General features: G+C 43.9%; 1 protein-coding gene across 2 annotated transcripts in view; it reads left to right on the top strand.

Moving 5' to 3' along the window:
- The window catches only part of farp2 (FERM, RhoGEF and pleckstrin domain protein 2), a 30,033-nt gene that overhangs the window by 9,257 nt on the left and 2,000 nt on the right, over positions 1-18,776 (top strand). Inside the window, exons 4-25 of one of the 2 annotated variants that reach the window (XM_035648514.2) lie at positions 1,264-1,306; positions 1,658-1,736; positions 3,743-3,840; positions 3,974-4,088; positions 6,869-7,016; positions 7,125-7,220; positions 7,310-7,473; positions 7,584-7,652; positions 7,809-7,866; positions 8,029-8,293; positions 13,111-13,247; positions 13,462-13,551; positions 13,691-13,824; positions 13,915-13,996; positions 14,133-14,370; positions 14,508-14,638; positions 14,729-14,797; positions 14,890-14,979; positions 15,661-15,743; positions 16,429-16,547; positions 16,789-16,952; positions 18,584-18,691. In XM_035648514.2, the coding sequence (XP_035504407.2) occupies positions 1,264-1,306; positions 1,658-1,736; positions 3,743-3,840; positions 3,974-4,088; positions 6,869-7,016; positions 7,125-7,220; positions 7,310-7,473; positions 7,584-7,652; positions 7,809-7,866; positions 8,029-8,293; positions 13,111-13,247; positions 13,462-13,551; positions 13,691-13,824; positions 13,915-13,996; positions 14,133-14,370; positions 14,508-14,638; positions 14,729-14,797; positions 14,890-14,979; positions 15,661-15,743; positions 16,429-16,547; positions 16,789-16,952; positions 18,584-18,691 (2,580 nt within the window). Of the gene's footprint in view, positions 1-1,263; positions 1,307-1,657; positions 1,737-3,742; positions 3,841-3,973; positions 4,089-6,868; positions 7,017-7,124; positions 7,221-7,309; positions 7,474-7,583; positions 7,653-7,808; positions 7,867-8,028; positions 8,294-13,110; positions 13,296-13,461; positions 13,552-13,690; positions 13,825-13,914; positions 13,997-14,132; positions 14,371-14,507; positions 14,639-14,728; positions 14,798-14,889; positions 14,980-15,660; positions 15,744-16,428; positions 16,548-16,788; positions 16,953-18,583; positions 18,692-18,776 lie in introns of both variants that reach the window. The other variant, XM_035648513.2, reaches the window with a different exon arrangement.

The following is an 18,776-nucleotide window of genomic DNA, read 5'->3' as shown; positions in this document are numbered from 1 at the left end:
ATTTGAAGGTCAAAGGTCTCAAATTGCTGACAGCAAGACTCGAGTCGGGGGAACGTGACCAACTCTGAAGTCATTCCTCAGCTACTCGGTTGCTCTCCTTTAGCTTCTCACAGCACACACGGTGAGGTAATGTTGTTTTCACTGGACCTGAGCAGTATATAATCTCTGAATATTTTTAACTTGTCTGGCAAGCGCCCATATGTCAGACTTTCCGTCGTTTTATTCTTCAAGAGACGTAAATGGAATTCGAGACCACCTGGAAGAAAACTTATGAAACACTCTCTTCAAAGAGAATGGAGCTGGTGTTAGTTTTAAGACTGCTAAACACCATTTATTTATATATATATATATATATATATATATATATATATATATATATATATATATATATATATGTGTGTGTATATATATATAATAGCACGTGTTGCTCTGTAGTTTTGGTTTCCACAATCGACGGCACTAAAATGTATTATCATTTTTTTTTTTTCATTTTTACGTGCAAATAATAAACGGTACATTATATTACAGTACACAAACAGTAAATGACAAACACGAGGATTCACACACGTGCAACGCTGCTGTGAATGGAGTCAAACACAATCAAACGGAACTACAGACATACACAAAAACTATTTAATGTAAATAAATGTTTGATTGAATGACAACTCGTTGCCAGACTTTCTAATAAACAGAAAATAGATTTACAAAACAACTCTGGGTGAGTGCGCTGTCTGTAGCTGGCATTTTCTGTGTCGTGAAATATTGAATATTGTATTTGAATGAATAGAAAATACAGGCCAAACTTTTTCGTGTATAAACGGATTAAACCCCAATGTTTTGTTTTTGTTTTGCTCCGTCCAAAACCCAAACCATCTAATTTGAGAAGCTGATCTTTTGAATATTGAATTTATTGTTATGCCCGAACACATGCATATGTGTAACTATGAGCGGAGAGACAAACTTAGGTGAATATCAGCTGATACCAATTTCTCAATCTATCTGTCTGCATCCAGCACATTCCTCCCTCAATCAGGCCCAGATGTAATAAGACAGGCGGGCAGGCACATAGCATGAGGGTTTGAAGCTAGCTCTTGCCAAAAGATTGTGGCCAAACATTGCCACATTACTCTGCTATCATCTAGACATTGATACAACGTACAAACGCTGTGTTGTCATATAAGATAAAGCTGTCACCACATGTCAAATTTTGTAAAAAAGAGTTCTCATAATATTGTGACGATGATATTATTTTTTCCCCTTTAGGTTTGGCTGGAACCCACAAAACCCATTGCTAGACAAGTCAGAAGTAAGTGAGCTCAACTGTAAGCTCTTGTTTCACTTAAAGGAAGTGTGTGTGTGTGTGTGTGTGTGTGTGTGTGTGTGTGTGTGTGTGTGTGTGTGTGTGTGTGTGTGTGTGTGTGTGTGTGTGTGTGTGTGTGTGTGTGTGTGTGTGTGTGTGTGTGTGTGTGTGTGTGTGTGTGTGTGTGTGTGTGTGTGTGTGTGTGTGTTGATTGTGTGTGTGTTGATTGTGTGTGTGTTGATTGTGTGTGTGTTGATTGTGTGTGTGTGTGTGTTGATGGTGTGTGTGTGTGTTGATGGTGTGTGTGTGTGTTGATGGTGTGTGTGTGTGTTGATGGTGTGTGTTCATGTTTTTCAGGACCAGCGAACACCCTGTTTAGACTGTCGGTGAAATTCTTTCCTCCAGACCCTGGTCAGCTGCAGGAAGAGTACACCAGGTCAGTGACTCTAATTTCCTACTGGATATTACATTCATCTCATGCATGTGTAGAAGGGCTTTTCTTTTTCTTTTTTAACTTTTCAGAAGCTCACAATTATGACCTCAGGACATTTTAGTATTCGTCCTCCAAAAAATGTCTCTGGAATTCTTTGAATGCGTCGTAGCTGCAGTCAGTAAGAAATGCATGCAGGTATTTATTTTGCTTTCTCAACAAACTCCAAGGTATCACACTCAAATTTCAATGCAGCGTTGAAGGATTAAAGATTTCCGCCATGAGCCTGTCTGCCGTACGTGTCCGTACTTCTTCAGCCGTATCCGCCCTTTTGTACATGATAGACTTTGGGAGGCAACCGCACAACAGGAAAAAGACGGCCATCCTGAAAAGGGAGCACAGCCTAGCAAAACTTTGATGTTGTGAAGGAACAGTGGTGTTGTTGCCATTGGGCATACCCAGAGCCACATGACCTTCTATACTTTACAACACAAATTGATGTCCCCTCAAATTATATAGTTGCCCTGCCTCCCCCTTGTGACAAAGTGGGCATCAGCGTTTACAACTTCGACGAAAGGATGATGTGAAAGAAACCATCCCTCTGGTCACGAAAAAAAAAATAACACCACGAGAGAGAATTGCAGAAATGTTTTTCTTCAGTATTTCTTCATCCAAAGTTTGACGCCAGCAAATAACAGTAATTCTAAGTTCATTTACATCTCTCTCATCTGTCTGTCTCACTAACTGAGCTGGACTGTGGCTGAGTCTTTTGCACATGAAACCAGCGTTTTGAAGCAGCAACACATTAAAAACACAATGATGATGACAGTTTAGTTACAACTCTGGACTAATGCAAGATGGAAAGCAATGGGTGGATTTTGACTATTGATGAAATATAGAATTTTAAGTATTTATTAGAGGGGCATGCTGGACAATATGGATGCACATCTCTCAGTTAATAACAACAATCGAATACTCTACCAAGCCGACGTGTACATAGTGTTTTTTTATTTCGGAATGTGTCAAGGTAATGTATTTTGTTATTTGGTGTTCTACAATTTCTTTTTTATCTTAATGTTAATATCCACTTGTCTTAAGATTCAGTAAATATTGTTTATTCCTCGTTCTCAATTCATCTTTTACGGGGTGGACAGCCGCTGGTAGAGGTTGTTTCCACGCGCTCGGTTTGATGTCTCCATCAGCCTCTTGTCTTCAGTCTCGATCAATTCCATTCAAAACTCCACATGGTCTGGGGGTGACGGACGGTTAGACTGCTCCTTCTCCTTCCCCTGGTAATCCTCAAGTTGGCACTATCTGTTAGCATATGCCAGAGTTTCTCACTCCCCCCATCTCCCCCCTTCACTTACTCTTTCCCTTGGCCTGTGCACAAGGACGAACGCCCCCTTTTGCTGATTGGCTAGGGTGGTGTTGTATGGCTCTGTCCAAGGCACGTAGTTAATTGCTCCATTTACAGAGCGAGGACTGTGCAGGAACACGCGCAGAATGGACAACTGGGAGATATTCACTGAATTTGTTTACTGAATTAGATTATAAAACGGGTAGCTCAAATCAAGCGATCTGATTGGTTCATAGCCGTGGTATAATGAATGGCGAACTTAGATTACCGGTGAACTCAGCTACCGCCTCATAGCCTTCTTTCTGAGGAACGTTGCATAGCAACCGCCGTGCACTATGCAGGCAGCCAGGAGGGGGACTACTTTTTTTGCTTTTTTTTATCCTTTTTTGACGAAATTAAAAAAACCTATTTTGTGTCTATTACTTTCATTTTCGCCGAACTTGGAACAGTTTTATAAAAACAACAGCTCACTTCTGGCAACCCCATTAACTGTGATGTAATGAGCGTATACCACGGCCTGTCGTGAGCTATTGCATAAATTACCTACTCCACCTTTAATAAACAATCAAATATGGAGTTGTACAAGTAGTTGTGTTTTTAAGTGCTGTTGCATGTTATTTAACTTTGTCCTCCTTCCTTTGTTTTTGTTTTGCAGGTACTTATTCTCCCTGCAGATGAAAAGAGATCTGATGGAGAGCAGGTTGATCTGCACAGAAAACACAGGAGCCCTGCTGGCCTCTCACCTTGTCCAGTGTATGTTTACGATATTAAATTAAGTATAATGTGACCATTTAACATTTTATTTGATCGGTCAACGCAATGCACATATATTGTACCAGCTGGTAAAAAGAAACTGACATTTTCATTCCTCCTCCATGAACCGCAGCGGAGATCGGCGACTATGACGACGTAGCAGACGGAGACTTCCTGAGGAACAACAAGCTGCTGCCTTACCAGGAGAAGGTGCAAGAGAGGATCATGGAGCTCCACCGCAGGCACCTGTAAGTTTCTCCTTCCTGTGTGCGCGACACCTTGTTTCATGCCGAGCCACGTGACGGCCCCTTAATGTACCTACATTGCCTTCTCAGTCTGCCACTCAGTGACCTGGCTCCGCACGTTTTGTTGTTGCTGCATTTGTTATTCCGCTACACTTTTTAATATTTGAATGTGACATAACTCACTTACGTATGTTAAATGTCTTCACATCTCCTCTTCCAACTCCTTCCTCAGTTACAATGATCCCATTAAGTATATCACTACTTCTACAGTTTATTCAGTTAAGTACAAAACTAATGATAATAGTCACTGAAGTGAAAATCGATTTTTAAACTTGCTTTAAGATGTAGCACAAGAACCAATGCAGGAGTAAGGACGGCGATTGATTCCTTGTGACTCCTGACGAAACGTTACGCCAGTTGTAAGCCAGTTTAGCATGACGTGGACGCAGCTCGGTCGAGGACAGGGCACTGTCACGGCCCGGCCTCAGTCCAGAGCGGAGCAAAAATATTGTGGGTCAGTGCAGTTGACCTCCTGCAGTGATGATGTCTGGGGAATACAAACGGTCACGTATTTGTTAAATACGTTCATACCATCGCACAACTTCACTCGTGTGTGTGTGTGAGATGTATTGGTGGTTGTTGCGCCACACAATTTTATAAAGAGCTTTTTGGCTGAAATATTTTCTGCTTTGCTGTGTGTATCTAGGTTCTAAGTATTCAAAAGTTGTTTGTCACAACTGGTTTATTTCTGTGGGTATATGGCTGTTGTGAACAGCTCACTCCCGCAGCTTTTCAAATTCTTCTTATTCCGTGCCGTGGTTAGTTTGCAGGTGATGAAACATGTTAGTGGTCTAGCTGCTTTAAACGTTGATTTATTTTCCAAGTAATATGCAGATGGCTGTCTTTTGAGCAACACCTGCAGTTTTTTCCCTACATGCAAGGGGAAACACTGACACGTGTGTGTATGCGAGTGAAGATGATCCACATCTAACAATTAATCTGTCTGTGTTTTGCCCCCCGTTGCTGTAAGTTCAGTCATTTTGAGGCAGCTTATCCACACTTGCGGTGCGATGACCAGGTACACTAGCACGATGTATACACTTGACGCTCATGCACTGTCTATGCTACTAAGCTACATGACACTGTTGATACATGGACTTTCAAGGCGGATTTGTTTTTTGTGAAGTGAGTGACGTACTTGATAATGTTAGTTTGCACACTGTTATAACAACAATCAAGATATTATTGTGGACTATACAGAACACACCCTAGGGTTTTCAGCAAGCCGTTGAATAAACCATCAACATTGCCGCCTCCAACCTTTTTAGGATCCTCTCAAATTTAAAATTATACCCCACAAACAGTAGCACATTCATCATCACATGAACTCTGGCGTTTGTAAGCAGCAGTGCTCTGCATGTGTTCCCCTGCCTGTGGCTTTGAAACACAACTGTTTGGTGTTTAACTATGATTAGGTTACTGAACCGAGACAACTGTGTATTCCTGCTAAACAACTATAACAAGGTTTAGAGCCCGACAAGACTGCTCACTGCACTTTTCCCACCACCAGCTTCCTTGTTATCGCAGCACTATTCTTTGGCCAACTGGGGCTCTTTTCAACCCAGTGTATCAGACAACTCTAAAGACCTTTTCCTAATCTCGTCCCTTGGTTGCCAGCCTGGAAGCACAAGCGGCAAGTTCCCTGGCCTAATCCCCCGCTCTGGCCAGTCTATTAGCCATAAGGCCAGTGGGGCAGGGGAGGGCCCTAAGGAGATTCCACTGCTTAACGGATGAACAAAATTAGAATGTGGTGATGATTGGATGGATATGTCTTCCTTACATGCTGTTTTGGTTGTAATCACATGGTTTTGCTTCTCAAATCCTCATAGTTGTAAGGGATTTTAGGCCACACTGCCCAACCATACAAGTCATGATACGATCTTTCTTTGTTTGGATTGTACGTGGTGAATCAAAAGGAAAATTGCATAATGGCCACTAGGGTACATGCTACTGGCTCCACAAGCCTCGTTCATTCCAAATTGCATCATCAAAATGTAAATGTAAAGCCTTTGCCTGTTAATGGAGTGTTAATTAGCTGAAGCTGTTGGCCCGGTCTTAATAAGGTATTCTGTCTGCGAAACTATCTGTGGTTTCATTTAATGAACATATGGCATCTTTCAATTCATAGAAGACTGTTGGATGTGTTTGATTTAATTGTGTTGGAAGGAAAGTATACTAACTTGTATATTGCAATTACTGAAAAAGTGATGATCGTCCAGGGGTCTTTTAGAAACATGTGAAAGGTAACGATTATTTATGTGGCACATTAAATGTACAAAACTTACCTTGAAATTCTAAAGCTGTGTCGTCGTCAGTCAAGGACAAACTGGTGCTGTCTGCAAAATAATAAAAGATTATTTCATTGTTTTGTATCATTTGGCCTAACAGAGCTATGTACAGTAAGGCCAAATAAAAGAGGCTGGAGGATTTAGCCTAGGGGAACAGCAGATATTATACACTTTTTTTTTTTAAATTGGCAAGAACAAAAGCAGTTCCTACTATTGGCAATTTGTCTTAAACAAATATTGGAGTGTCTTTTTTATAATTTGTGTTATACTGAGAGGTATGGAAACTGGACTATGACGATCTAATAAACCGACATTTGTGTGAATCAGGAGATCAGACTACTGGCTTACATCAGCTGTCTTATGAATGTACTGTAAGAGCAGCATGCGGAAGACACGTTGCAAGTGTTGATGGAACTTTTATTTTGTCCAATCCAGGGGTCAGACTCCGGCTGAATCTGATTTCCAAATCCTGGAGATTGCCCGTAAACTGGAGATGTATGGCGTCCGCTTCCACCCAGCAGCGGACCGGGAAGGCACCAAGATCAATCTGGCCGTTGCTCATATGGGCCTCCAGGTGTTTCAGGTAAGCGTTGCTGTCGTACCGGCTGTCTTTTGTGAACGTAACCTTCAGTCTCGAACAATGTTGCTAAAGATTGTCTTTCTTTCTATCATACTTTTTTCCCCCTTCCAGGGCAACACAAAAATAAATACTTTTAATTGGTCGAAGATTCGTAAACTGAGCTTCAAAAGAAAACGGTTCCTGATCAAACTCCACCCAGAGGTTCATGTACGTATTAACGAAAAGATCAGTGTCCCAGAGTTTGATCTCTGTTTTATTGTGTGATTTCATTCTTCCTTTTTGATATTTGTTCTTAGGGGCCCCATCAGGACACTCTAGAGTTCATGATGGCCAGTCGAGACCAATGTAAGATCTTTTGGAAGATCTGTGTGGAGTATCACTCCTTCTTTCGCCTGTTCGACCAACCCCAACCCAAATCCAAAACCATCCTCTTCACCAGAGGCTCTTCCTTCAGATACAGGTAACGACTGGCATATGTCATCTTTAGGAACAACGGTGGTTCTTGTAGAAAAAAAAAGGTTTAAGTGGTTTAATTATTCCGTGTTTTAATTTAAAAACTCTTTCCGTCAGTGGAAGGACCCAGAAGCAACTTGTGGATTACGTCAGGGAAAACGGAGCAAAGAGGACACCATACCAGAGGTGTGTGTTTCCACATATAGTATATACACTGTTTATTGGAAAGACGAGTTGGTTGCCTTTCTAACTCTACCCAAGCATTGAATGGGAAATGTTTCCACGCTGCATTTGTCATCATTCGACGTCATGTTCTTTTTTTGATGTGTTGTTTTTGTTCAGGAGGAACAGCAAAATAAGAATGTCTGCTCGTTCCCTCGCGACAGATGTGCCAAAACAGGTCAGTGGTGCAACAAGGTGTATGCATTTGTACGAAAACTTGCTAAATGTTCTACTTGAATTAATAAACTAATATTATTTCCCTCCCTTTAATACTTTCCACTTTCTTTCCCCCCTCCCTTTCCCATTTTCCCCTTGTCCTGTCTGTGTTGCATTGTTTCAGAGCTTGTCATTCAATGATAGTTTCAGGATCCCAGGCTCCCCTTCCTCTGCGACAGTGTCCTTCCACCCGGCGCACATCTCTAGTATCTTCCCACGGACAGAACACCAACTTCAGCCCCAGCCTTTTCCCACATTGAGCCATTCTCCAGCGCATCCGCAGCAGCAGCAGCCGCAGCCTCAGTTCCCTCTGCAAGCTGCCAGACCCCCCAGCCCATCGAAGGAAGAACCTGTCAAGGCCGCTTCCCCATCCCACTACGCTTTTCAAGGTGCCCGTAGCAATCAGGCAGCAGGACACTGCAGCCCCTTGTTTGTGTGTGTAGAGAGTGGCACTTCCCAATCACAGCCTTCCAAAAATGGCAATGAGGATAATGAGCTTGGCGGGAGAAGGGGACCCGGGTGCTCTGTGGGCGGGGGCAGTGGGAGGAGGAAGGGGGTTCTCACACCAGAGGCTTTCGAGGCGGAGCTTTTGCGTACGAAACAGAATCCCATATTCTCAATGTCCGGCTCGGCTTTGCACGTCAGCGAGGAGTTCATAGATGATGATCCGACTGAGATTTCCTTCTATGGTGGCGGGGCTGAGGCCTACTCTTTCGGTCTCGATGGTAAAGTAGATCAGTTTCATGTCGTGGAAGAATCCGATCTCAGCGAGAATAGGATCTTTAGTCTGGGCATTGAGGATCTGAACGGTAACACCAACCCCTTCCCCGATAGCATTGTCGGTAACTCCGAGACCAGCTCCTTGGTGAACAACCGCTCCGAGTGTAGTTCCCTGGACAACCTGGGGCTCAGCTCCGCAGGGGAGTCCATGTCCGTGGGTTATGGGGGCCCCGACTCGTCCTCGCTCCGTTTGCCGGGCTCCGACATCCAGTCGGAGGCCAGCTCAATGGTCAACTTCCCGGCGTACTCGGTGCGCTCCGAGAGCAGCTCCGCCGTGCAGTTCAGCGACCTGGTGGAGCAGCTCGAGCAGCTCAGCTACCCGCCCACGGCCACCGAGGGCTCCGGCAACGGTAGCTCTGATTCAGACTCTGACTGGGGCTCCGACAGCATCCTCCCCCCCGAGCAGAACCTGTTTTACAGTAACCCTCTGACAGGGAGCGGTGGGATCGAGGGTTTCCTCCTTCAGTGCCACAACCTCCAGGCGCTTGCGCTCACAGACACCTCTGCGTCCCCTCAGATTAAAATGTAACACATCCGCAAGGGGCCTCAGTCCAGGGCTGTCCAAATTATAGGAAAAAAAGCACTTGTCACATTTTAATTGATAATAACAATATCGCATAGCATCAGCAGTTACATGCTTTCGTTTTTGATTCTCTATACTGAGAAGTGGAGGGCATACTATTTTCCCTTCATTGATTTTTCTGCAGCAGCGCTGTATTTTTTTTTATCCCTGATTCGACCTGGTGTCCTCGCTTCTCCTGCCACGTTGCTTTTTTAAAAAAATCACTCCCGCCTTCTCCCGAAACTCAGCGTATCGAGTGTTCGCCTCAATATTTCATTATCAAATAACGTTGCGTCTTTCTTATCTTTTAGCATTCAGCCTATTTGTAGCAAATGTTGATAAGGCATTTGGGGCGTGTCCCCTCAAGTGCACAATACTTTTTGTGCTTTCACTTTGGATGTTTTATACCTTTAATACTCATTTGACATCCTTTAAAACAAATTGGCAGATCTCCCACTTTCAAAATACATTGCGGTTTAACTCAGCAGGTAGGGAAAATAATGATGTTCTGCATCATCCGGACCAATAAACAGGATAACACATTTTTTAAAGCTTAATTTACAAAGTAAACAAATACTTAACCATTATTGTTACTAGTAATAATCATCAGGCTTTCAAATCTCTTATCATAGGTGGTCCTTGTTGTGCAGTGTTGAGATTTCCAGTGGTGATCATTATTCCATCTCTCATCTGATGTTCTAATCTCAGGGTAAAAATAGGAAACCAATAGTTGTCCAGGTTCCGTGATTCCCCAAAGGGACTCCCAACTCTCCATTGTGTGCCTCGCTGACACCTGCTGGCCGAAGCAGTCGGAGCATTTTTTCCACATCAGACTAGCTCACGGCAAAGAAGTAGGTGAAGCACAAATAAGAAATATTTCACTCATTAATATTTTTGCCTCCTTTTTTAGTGAAGTTGAAGATTGTAAGCAGTGAACTAATGAGCCATTAAGTAAACTGTAAACACCGCTCTCTACAGAATGAATGTATCATCTTACGCGTACGTAAGGCTTTGTAGAACCATGCACCGTGTATGATAGTGTTTGGTACAGTAGTGCTTACTAGTTATTAAGAATGTGGAGTTAGTGGCTTCCAGGAGACCCTTTAAAAGCAGCAGGTATAATAGTGTGTGGTAACGGTTCGACATCGCTTCCACTCTTCTGTGACCTTCAGCACATTTCAGGGTTTTTTTGCATTGTTGTTTCCTCCAGGATACAGGATGGTGTTCTGTTTGGAAGGAAACGGGGGGTCTTTTGCACATCAGCTATGATTATTTTTTTCCCCCCCAGTACCTTTTCTATGTCAGCTGGATTTTTTTCTTCCTTTTTTTGTTATTTCTAAGCATCGACAAAGGAACAATAGTTTTCACAGCATCACTAATATATTAGCATGCACAAAGACTTGTTTTTTTCTTTAAATAAGTTGTATTTCGCCTCCATGCTTCAGAGAGAACAAGTCGGTGGAGTCTGGTCTTGTCGAGTCTGACTTGGAATGATTTGACTGCACCATATGAACATGGAGATCTGATACTCTGGTCAAATCAAACCGATCGGTTGTGTTTTGTCATTTCCTCTTCGAAGCGGGTCTCGACTTTGCCAAACCCGTTTTTTAAATTTCCTTTCCTTTGAGCCCTCTCTGATCTACCTGAAGGCACATTTCTCTCGAGTCTTTCCGTAGTCTTGTTGAGTCGGCAGCACTTGCAACGCAGTGCCTTAAAGCACTTACTTTCTCTCTATCTCAGGTGTACGCTCCTGTTTTTTTGACTCTTTCAACGGGTGGAGGATGTTTCTGGCGACCACCTCTGTAGTACAGGGGCTTTCTGAACGAATTGTTTTCATCTATAGTAGTTTAGAAGATGGGTGATGAATACTCCCCTGTTCTCATTGTCATTTTGAAGGGTGGCAAGTAGCCATTTTCAAATTTTTTGCTTACGAAAATGGAGAAATGTATTTTCAGAAGTGTTCTCTCTACAGTCACAAGTGTGGACAGTTGTTTCCGTGTCACCTTGGAGATCGTGGAACACGGTTTCGCTCCGCACGCCGTCGGTTACAAGTGAAGTTCTGATGAAGGGTTTTGTCTCGATGGCTTCTTATTTTTTTTTCTTCTTTTGACATTTTTTTGCCTCGAATCCTTGTCTGCCATGTCATTATCGCAAAATTACAATTTTAATTCACGACAGGCTGACATCTATAACCTGCTACGCTAACTGCACTTAGGCATCAAGTAATCCTCACTTAATCCTGAACTTGTATATTTTACTAATTATAAACTACTTAATGTACTTAATGTTTGTATGTTTCACTCTCACGAATAAAGGAATCACTTTTGGGTACCATGAATGTCAGATTCTTTGTGAGATACAGACTTGGGAAATATACAAGCACTGCTGATGTAATTCTATCTACAGAAACGTGTGGTGGTAGACCTTTTCTTTAATGGCCGAAATTTAAGATTGTCAATAGTCCAGGACATTTTAGTTTACCATCTGTCTTTGGACGAATCTCTTTCAGCACAAGTAAGAATCCATTAGGTTTGGGGGTGGTTATAATACAACCTGATTGGAAAATATTGTGTATAGGTGTTGTTTAATGCTTCATTCGAATGATTTGAAAACCAACAATCTGCAGGACCAGTTTGTGATCCTGTTCCCCACCCATTAAAAACCAGGGTCACGTGCAGTAGCAGCGTGCTCCAAATTGTACCTAACTTTACCCAATACTTTTTTTTCTTTTTCTTTTCTGAACTTCTGTATCACAACAGAAGTTGTAATGATCCTGTCACAGTGCTCCTCTGAGCAGCGGCATCAGAAAATGAAGCCCTGCAGAGAGTCGCTCTCTTTTAATATTTGAGGGAAACGGACTCTTATGCTGTTGGGGGTTGGGTCGAACTCATACACAAGATTCCTCAACCTAATTCCAACTGCCTTGTTTGGACAGGCTTTGTGCCAAGTCATTCCACAGCAAAAACCCCCGTCCTGCTGCTGTGAAGCCTGACGTCGTCTACCCTCCTCCTCCCCCTGTATCGTCCCCTGTGGGGTTCTTCGGATAAACTATAAACAAACTGTTTGCCCTCCAGACGAGCTGCATTCTTGATAAGTCTTTCGCGTGAGCAATTATTTCCGGGTCGAGGCCTGCCTCTTTTTCTTTCTCCCCCCCCTCTCTCTCGGCCTTCCCCACTCCTTTTTTTTTTTTTTTTTTTCCTCTTTCTTTTTTTTCTCTCTCTCCTAATAGAATTAGAAGAGCAGCTGTGGTGACCTGTGACTCGGTAAAGAGGACAGGGCCCGGAGTCTCATGTGCTTGTTTGGTCTCCTCGTTTTGTCGCACAAGCAAAGCTCACGGGGCAGAACAAAAGCAGCAGAGCCAGTTCTCTTGACACGGAACTGGGCCTCGTATAAGTTGGTGATGAATCATTTATCCCGATTGTCGAGGGGCTCTGAAGACAATGGCAGTGAGGGGTGGGGGGGGGGGGATGTGGGAACCATTACTCGCCTTGGTGGTCTACTCTGCCGTCTCCCCTTTCTTTCGTTGGTGGCCAGATAGTGTGACGAACTATTCCACTTGTGTTTGTTAGAACGTGCGGTGTGTTTTCCCTCCGGGGGGGAAATAAGATGATTGTGTAGAAACGGGATAGGTGAAGATGAGGATTACTGTTACATATTTTTCAATATGCAACAAATCAAAGTGCTGTTGTACAAAGTTACACTTTGAAGATATTTGATAATATGTTTGTTGACTTATACTCCTCCCATTTCAACAGTTCATGTTTGGTCTGTTTGAGTAGACTCAAAAATGAAATGTGATTTCATTTTTCACTTTTTTAACACTTTTAACACAATTTAAAATTTCTGTTTTCCCTCTTCCTACAGATTCGGCCGCAGAGAGCCCCCAGCTCTCACCTTACCACTCCAAGGATCCCCTCTGCCTGTCGCCATCCTATCAGATGTCCACCCTCAGCCTGCCCGGCCAGGCCCCGTCGCCCCTGCAAAGCCCCATCCTGAGCGAGGTGGGCAGCAATGCCAGGCTGGAGGAGGATGAGGAGGGCAGGAGGAAGGTACACCGCTTGCATGCCACCCTTCCACCCCCCCACCCCCTGCCTCACAACCAGCCTTGTTGTGTTCTAGTTGGATGAGGGTTTTCTAACTTTTACTTAAATGTAAGTTTCTCATGATGAGAGAGTTGTCCCGTCACTCGAGGTTTGAAATCTATGTCCCTTTCAGCGATATCCTACCGATAAGGCCTACTTCATTGCCAAAGAGATTCTGACCACAGAGCGAACGTACCTAAAAGACCTTGAGGTCATTACTGTGGTGAGTTGATCCTATTTTTCATTTTATCTTCTCATTTGGATTTTCCAGGGCAATGTAACAAACAATGTGGTCATTTTCAAGAAAATGGTAGGCATCCAAAGATACAATATAATGACATTGTCCCTCCGCCGCTCCCCAGTGGTTCCGCAGCGCTGTGATCAAAGAGAACGCCATGCCCGAGGCCCTGATGACCCTCCTCTTCTCCAACATCGACCCCATCTATGAGTTCCACCGAGGCTTCCTCAAGGAGTTGGACCAGAGGCTGGCTCTCTGGTAAGTGCATCTTCATTCACCTTCATTCATTCGCGTGCTAAGATTTTTAAACAAAAAGAGAAAAGCGCCATTACTGTCCGTTTCCTTCAGGGAGGGTCGTTCCAACGCTCACGCCAAAGGGGACTTCCAGAGGATCGGCGATGTGATGCTGAGGAACATGTGTGCTCTGAAGGTGATTTCTCAGCCCTCGAACGAACAAACACGTTTATGAATGACGGACAGCATGTCATGCACACACACACACACACACACACACACACACACACACACACACACACCCGCTCATCACGCGCGCTCGTCGTCCTCAGGAGTTCACCGGCTACCTGCAGAAGCATGACGAGGTTCTGACAGAGCTGGAGAAGGCCACCAAGAGGCTGAAGAAGCTGGAGACGGTGTACAAGGAGTTCGAGCTGCAGAAGGTGTGCTACCTGCCCCTCAATACGTTCCTGCTCAAGCCCATCCAGCGGCTCATGCATTACAAACTCATCCTGGAGAGACTGTGCAAGCATTACTCGCCCGCACACCGTGATCATGACGACTGCAAGGGTGAGGGTCATTTTTCCCACAAAAATAAATGTCAAAATGGATGGAAAGAGGAAAACTCTGTATATATTTTATAGCCAGATGATAATCGGAGAGGGCTTTGACTATTTTTGGAATCTCCTCATTTTTCTTTGATACAGAGGCTCTGAAGGAAGTGGCGGAGATAGCCACTCAGCTCCAGAGCAGTCTGATCCGGCTTGAGAATTTCCAGAAGCTTACAGAGCTGCAGCGGGACCTGATCGGTATAGAGAACTTGACGGCGCCGGGCAGGGTGAGCGCAATGACACGGAGCGGAGGGTAGGGGGCGCTGTGAGACCGGGTAGACGCAATCGCAGTATCTTAACAAGCTTCTCATTCTCAGGAGTTCATACGAGAGGGCTGTTTATACAAACTCACCAAGAAGGGGCTGCAGCAGAGAATGTTTTTCCTGGTTAGTACAAAAAACCCGTACCACAGTAACTCTACTCCATGATTCATTAATGGCAAACTGTGGTGCCTGAAATATGTCTGTCGTACTTTCAGTTCTCAGACATGCTCCTCTACACAAGTAAAGGCGTCACGGCAACCAATCAGTTCAAAGTGCACGGCCAGCTTCCCCTCCACGGCATGATAGTGAGTATACCAACTCTAAGTATGTCCTTTGTTGAACCTGCGTCAGTCCCGTGAAGACCCCACTGTGACTCTGGGGACACTGTTAGACGACTGGTAACACCCGATGATGTGCAAGGTCTGGGTGTTAACGCCCAGGGTTTTTACAGTATGAGCTGATCAGTGTGGCAGTATGTTGAGAAGGAAGGGGCTGGGTGTCCTAACTGAACGTGTCTCTGCTTTACTCCTGGCTGCAGCTCATAGTGCTGGACGCACCGGTAAGTCCTCTGAGCTCTGCCAGATCGGACGCCCAAATACCCGAAACCCTTCTAACTTCCCATGCTTGCGTAGACAGATCGCCAAAAAAACTCACGTAGCAGATTACTCCAGACTCGACAAGCATCTCAGTCCCTCCAAACTTTTTCTAGTTGTATATCCAGGCCAAATAACAATATGAACTGTGATGTTAAGGGATGTTTCCTTTTGCCAAAACTGAACTTACTGATAAGAGGCTGAATGACAAGACAGACATGGTTTAACTCCATATATATGTAGACAGCTCTGTGTGACCTTTTTGTCAATTCTTAATCTGAAACCACTGTAAACACAGAGTTGCTCAGATCACCATTAGAACTCTGCAACTCTTTCTACCACCTGTTTAAATTTCTCTTCCTTTTTTTCCCCCCACTCCTCATCTGTGCGTAGGTCGAGGAAAGTGAAAATGAGTGGTCCGTGCCCCACTGCTTCACCATCTACTCTGCTCAGAGAACCATTGTGGTGGCTGCCAGGTGAGAGTTTTCTGTCAGACTAAGTTCCACTGGTCACAAGTGAAACGTTGATCAGTAAATGTTTGGAGAGCATTGCTAAAGGACTGACTAAGTGTAAATTTGTATAAGTTCAATATAGAAATCAGAGCACACAGTCATTTTTCTAAAACAAAAACGGCATTTGTTCGGATTAGAAATAAGTAAGAATTATGTTTCTGGCACATCTTTGATTGAAAAAAAATAAGAATAATACTTTAAAACTTCCTTTGCAACTGCCTGTCAATTTAAACCATGTGACCATAAAGCAGCCGCCTTCATAATTTATAAAATTCTGACCTGAGCAGTCAGCGTTATCCTGGTTCACTTATGACCTTCTTGACTTTGTGCAGTTCAGCACAAACCATTTTTAGTGTGTGATACAAGTGACATTTCAGCTGTGCACACACTTTTGGTTTTTACCTCCAAATAGTAACAAGATAATCTGAAATATGCAGTAGTAAATAATATCACCAAAATGAACAAGCGTTAATAAACCGAATGATCCTTTAATAGAAGCCCCACAAATTATATCGTGCAATGAAGACGGTAAAATCACAGAGAAGAAGAAGAAAAACTTTTTAAATTCAGCTTCCTGTATTGTACAGATGGATAACTTCTTACCGACGTGTGTAATTAATATCTTGTTTGCTCCTCTTTTTGTTCACAGCTCTAGAGTGGAGATGGGAAAGTGGATTGAGGATCTGAACCTGGCCATTGACATGTCCAAGAAGTCTCACGAAAAGTCCAGCATCTTCCTCGACGCCGGACTCAGCGACCGCTCCAACCGTAAGATTAACCTCATTATGTGATAATGTATAATAACCACGGTTAAGTGGAAAGGTCTGATTTATGTGCCTTCTTCTTTTCCTCTTCTTAAAAATTAAGAATTTTTCGAATAGCTTTTCTCTGAGGGACTTGGCAACGATCCAAATGTACAGTTAATCCCACTCCTCCGCACCACTTCCTGTCCCACCATCTCCTCCTCCTCTTCCTCCCTCATCCCTCACACCCCCTCCTCCTCCCGCAGGCTCGTCCGACGAGGTCTCTCTGGAGCAGGAGTCGGAGGATGACATGAACTCCTCCCGGACCTCACTGGACAAGCAGACGCACCATCGTGCCAACACGACCATGCATGTGTGCTGGCACCGCAACACCAGCGTGTCAATGTCCGATCACAGTCTGGCTGTGGAGGTACTCCTCCTCTTGCCCGCATCAAGACACAGACCACTCACACATCACTGACACTCGTCAACATCTCCTGTCAGTGGCCGTCGTCGCTCTTGGGTCCATCTCGGCTTTTCACCTTTTCCTTCTAACCCTTCACTTTCCTCTAACGTCCCTCTTTCTCCCTGGTGACTGTTAGTTTCCTGTGCTTGTGATTCTGAAAGACTCTGTTGTTGTTGTTGTTGTTTAACACTTTCACTTCACAGACCAGGAGCATTGTCCTGTAACTGGTTTGTCTTTCCCCTTTTTCTTCCCCTCACAGCTAACATGCTAACACTTTCTCTGCACCCTTTTTTCTTCCCCCCTCTTCTACTCTTCACCCTCTCAGTCTTCGGCTCTCCGGCTGTCTCGCCGGAGCTTCCTCCCCGCTACCTCCTCGGTCAAGGCCAAAGACCGAACACCATCACGCACGTTTGCTGGTACCGAAACCAGAACCTCTCTCTCACTGATTACCTGCGCATGAATCAGGTACTAGAGTCACAGGCCGTGACATATGAGACGGAGACGACAGGGTGAACAGCAGATGTGTTTGAGTTTTCAGACATTATACATCATATTAATCAATAGATCGAATTTCACGGTTTAATTGGTAATGATTAATAAAAAATATAGATCAGAGGTTTAGGGCAAGAAACAGGAGCACTCGGGTTGAAAACATTTTAGAACTAATGAATTTAGATTTTAGTCACTTTACACTTTTAAGACCCTTTATTGCACAGCGAAACCATAAGTGTGAACAAGCATCAAAAGTACAGAAAGTCAGAGCTGAAAAAAGAAGTTTGGCTGTAAAGTGCGATGGATATTTTACAACAGACAGTTACTGTAGGGCTGCGGTTTTACCATTTGGTCTTCAGTTTGTAACATTTAACTAACAAGCATGTTTGTTTTCAGTCTGTATGATTGTCTGCTCATCCCTTATTTCCCCATTTGTCCTACTATAGCCTATTGAAGCGTACGGTTTCTTTACATGTAGGACGAAACGAATAAGACGATTATAAAGACCCAAATTCAACTAATAAGAAGTTTAATTGTTATCTCTATGGCATTTAACGTACATGACACGGGTCAGAGCAGGGACTTCGTTCTACTTTTTTACTTAACGGCACAAAAGTAAAAGGAAAAGCATGATCAATCGAAGAAAAGAACACGCATGATAATGAAGTTAAAGTCATTACTAAAGGGGCCGTAAGCAATTCTAAAGCAATACCCGTTTTGTGTATGTACCTTCTTCCTCACGGTCCATTAGCTGTCGCTTCCAGGTTTTTGGCTCAGCCCCTGGCGCTCTGTGAATCGAAAACCAAAATAATGGTGCGGACTGCACCACACAACACTGCGAGCGCAGTTTGTAAACATCACTCGCCGACACCTTAAGACAACTCCAGGGCTTTGGCCTGGTGGTTAGCGCGTCAGTCTCCCATACCAGAGAAACAATCGTTCTCCAGACGCGCTTACTGCACCTTTAACACACCACAGACCATGTAGCACAACCAGTCGCTCGCACACTGCCACAGAATCACTGACTTTATCAACGTTGATTGCAGTCATTTCATTACCTCTGTCTAACCTGTGCGTTCTGTCTGCCCTGTCTCCGTCTGCAGAACCAGCTCTCTGGCTACCTGCTGAGGAAGTTCAAGAACAGCAACGGCTGGCAGAAACTCTGGGTCGTTTTCACCAACTTCTGCTTGTTCTTCTACAAGACTCACCAGGTTAGCACCTAGCATTCCTGAGCTGTATTATTTCTACGGGAACCTCCGAAAACTTTTGAACTGAGGCAGAGAGGGATTGTTGTTG

Source organism: Scophthalmus maximus, chromosome 13 (genome assembly GCF_022379125.1).
Source record: "Scophthalmus maximus strain ysfricsl-2021 chromosome 13, ASM2237912v1, whole genome shotgun sequence".
NCBI lineage: Eukaryota > Metazoa > Chordata > Actinopteri > Pleuronectiformes > Scophthalmidae > Scophthalmus > Scophthalmus maximus.
Note: the sequence above shows the minus strand (reverse complement) of the source record. Positions and strands in the feature narration are given on the sequence as shown.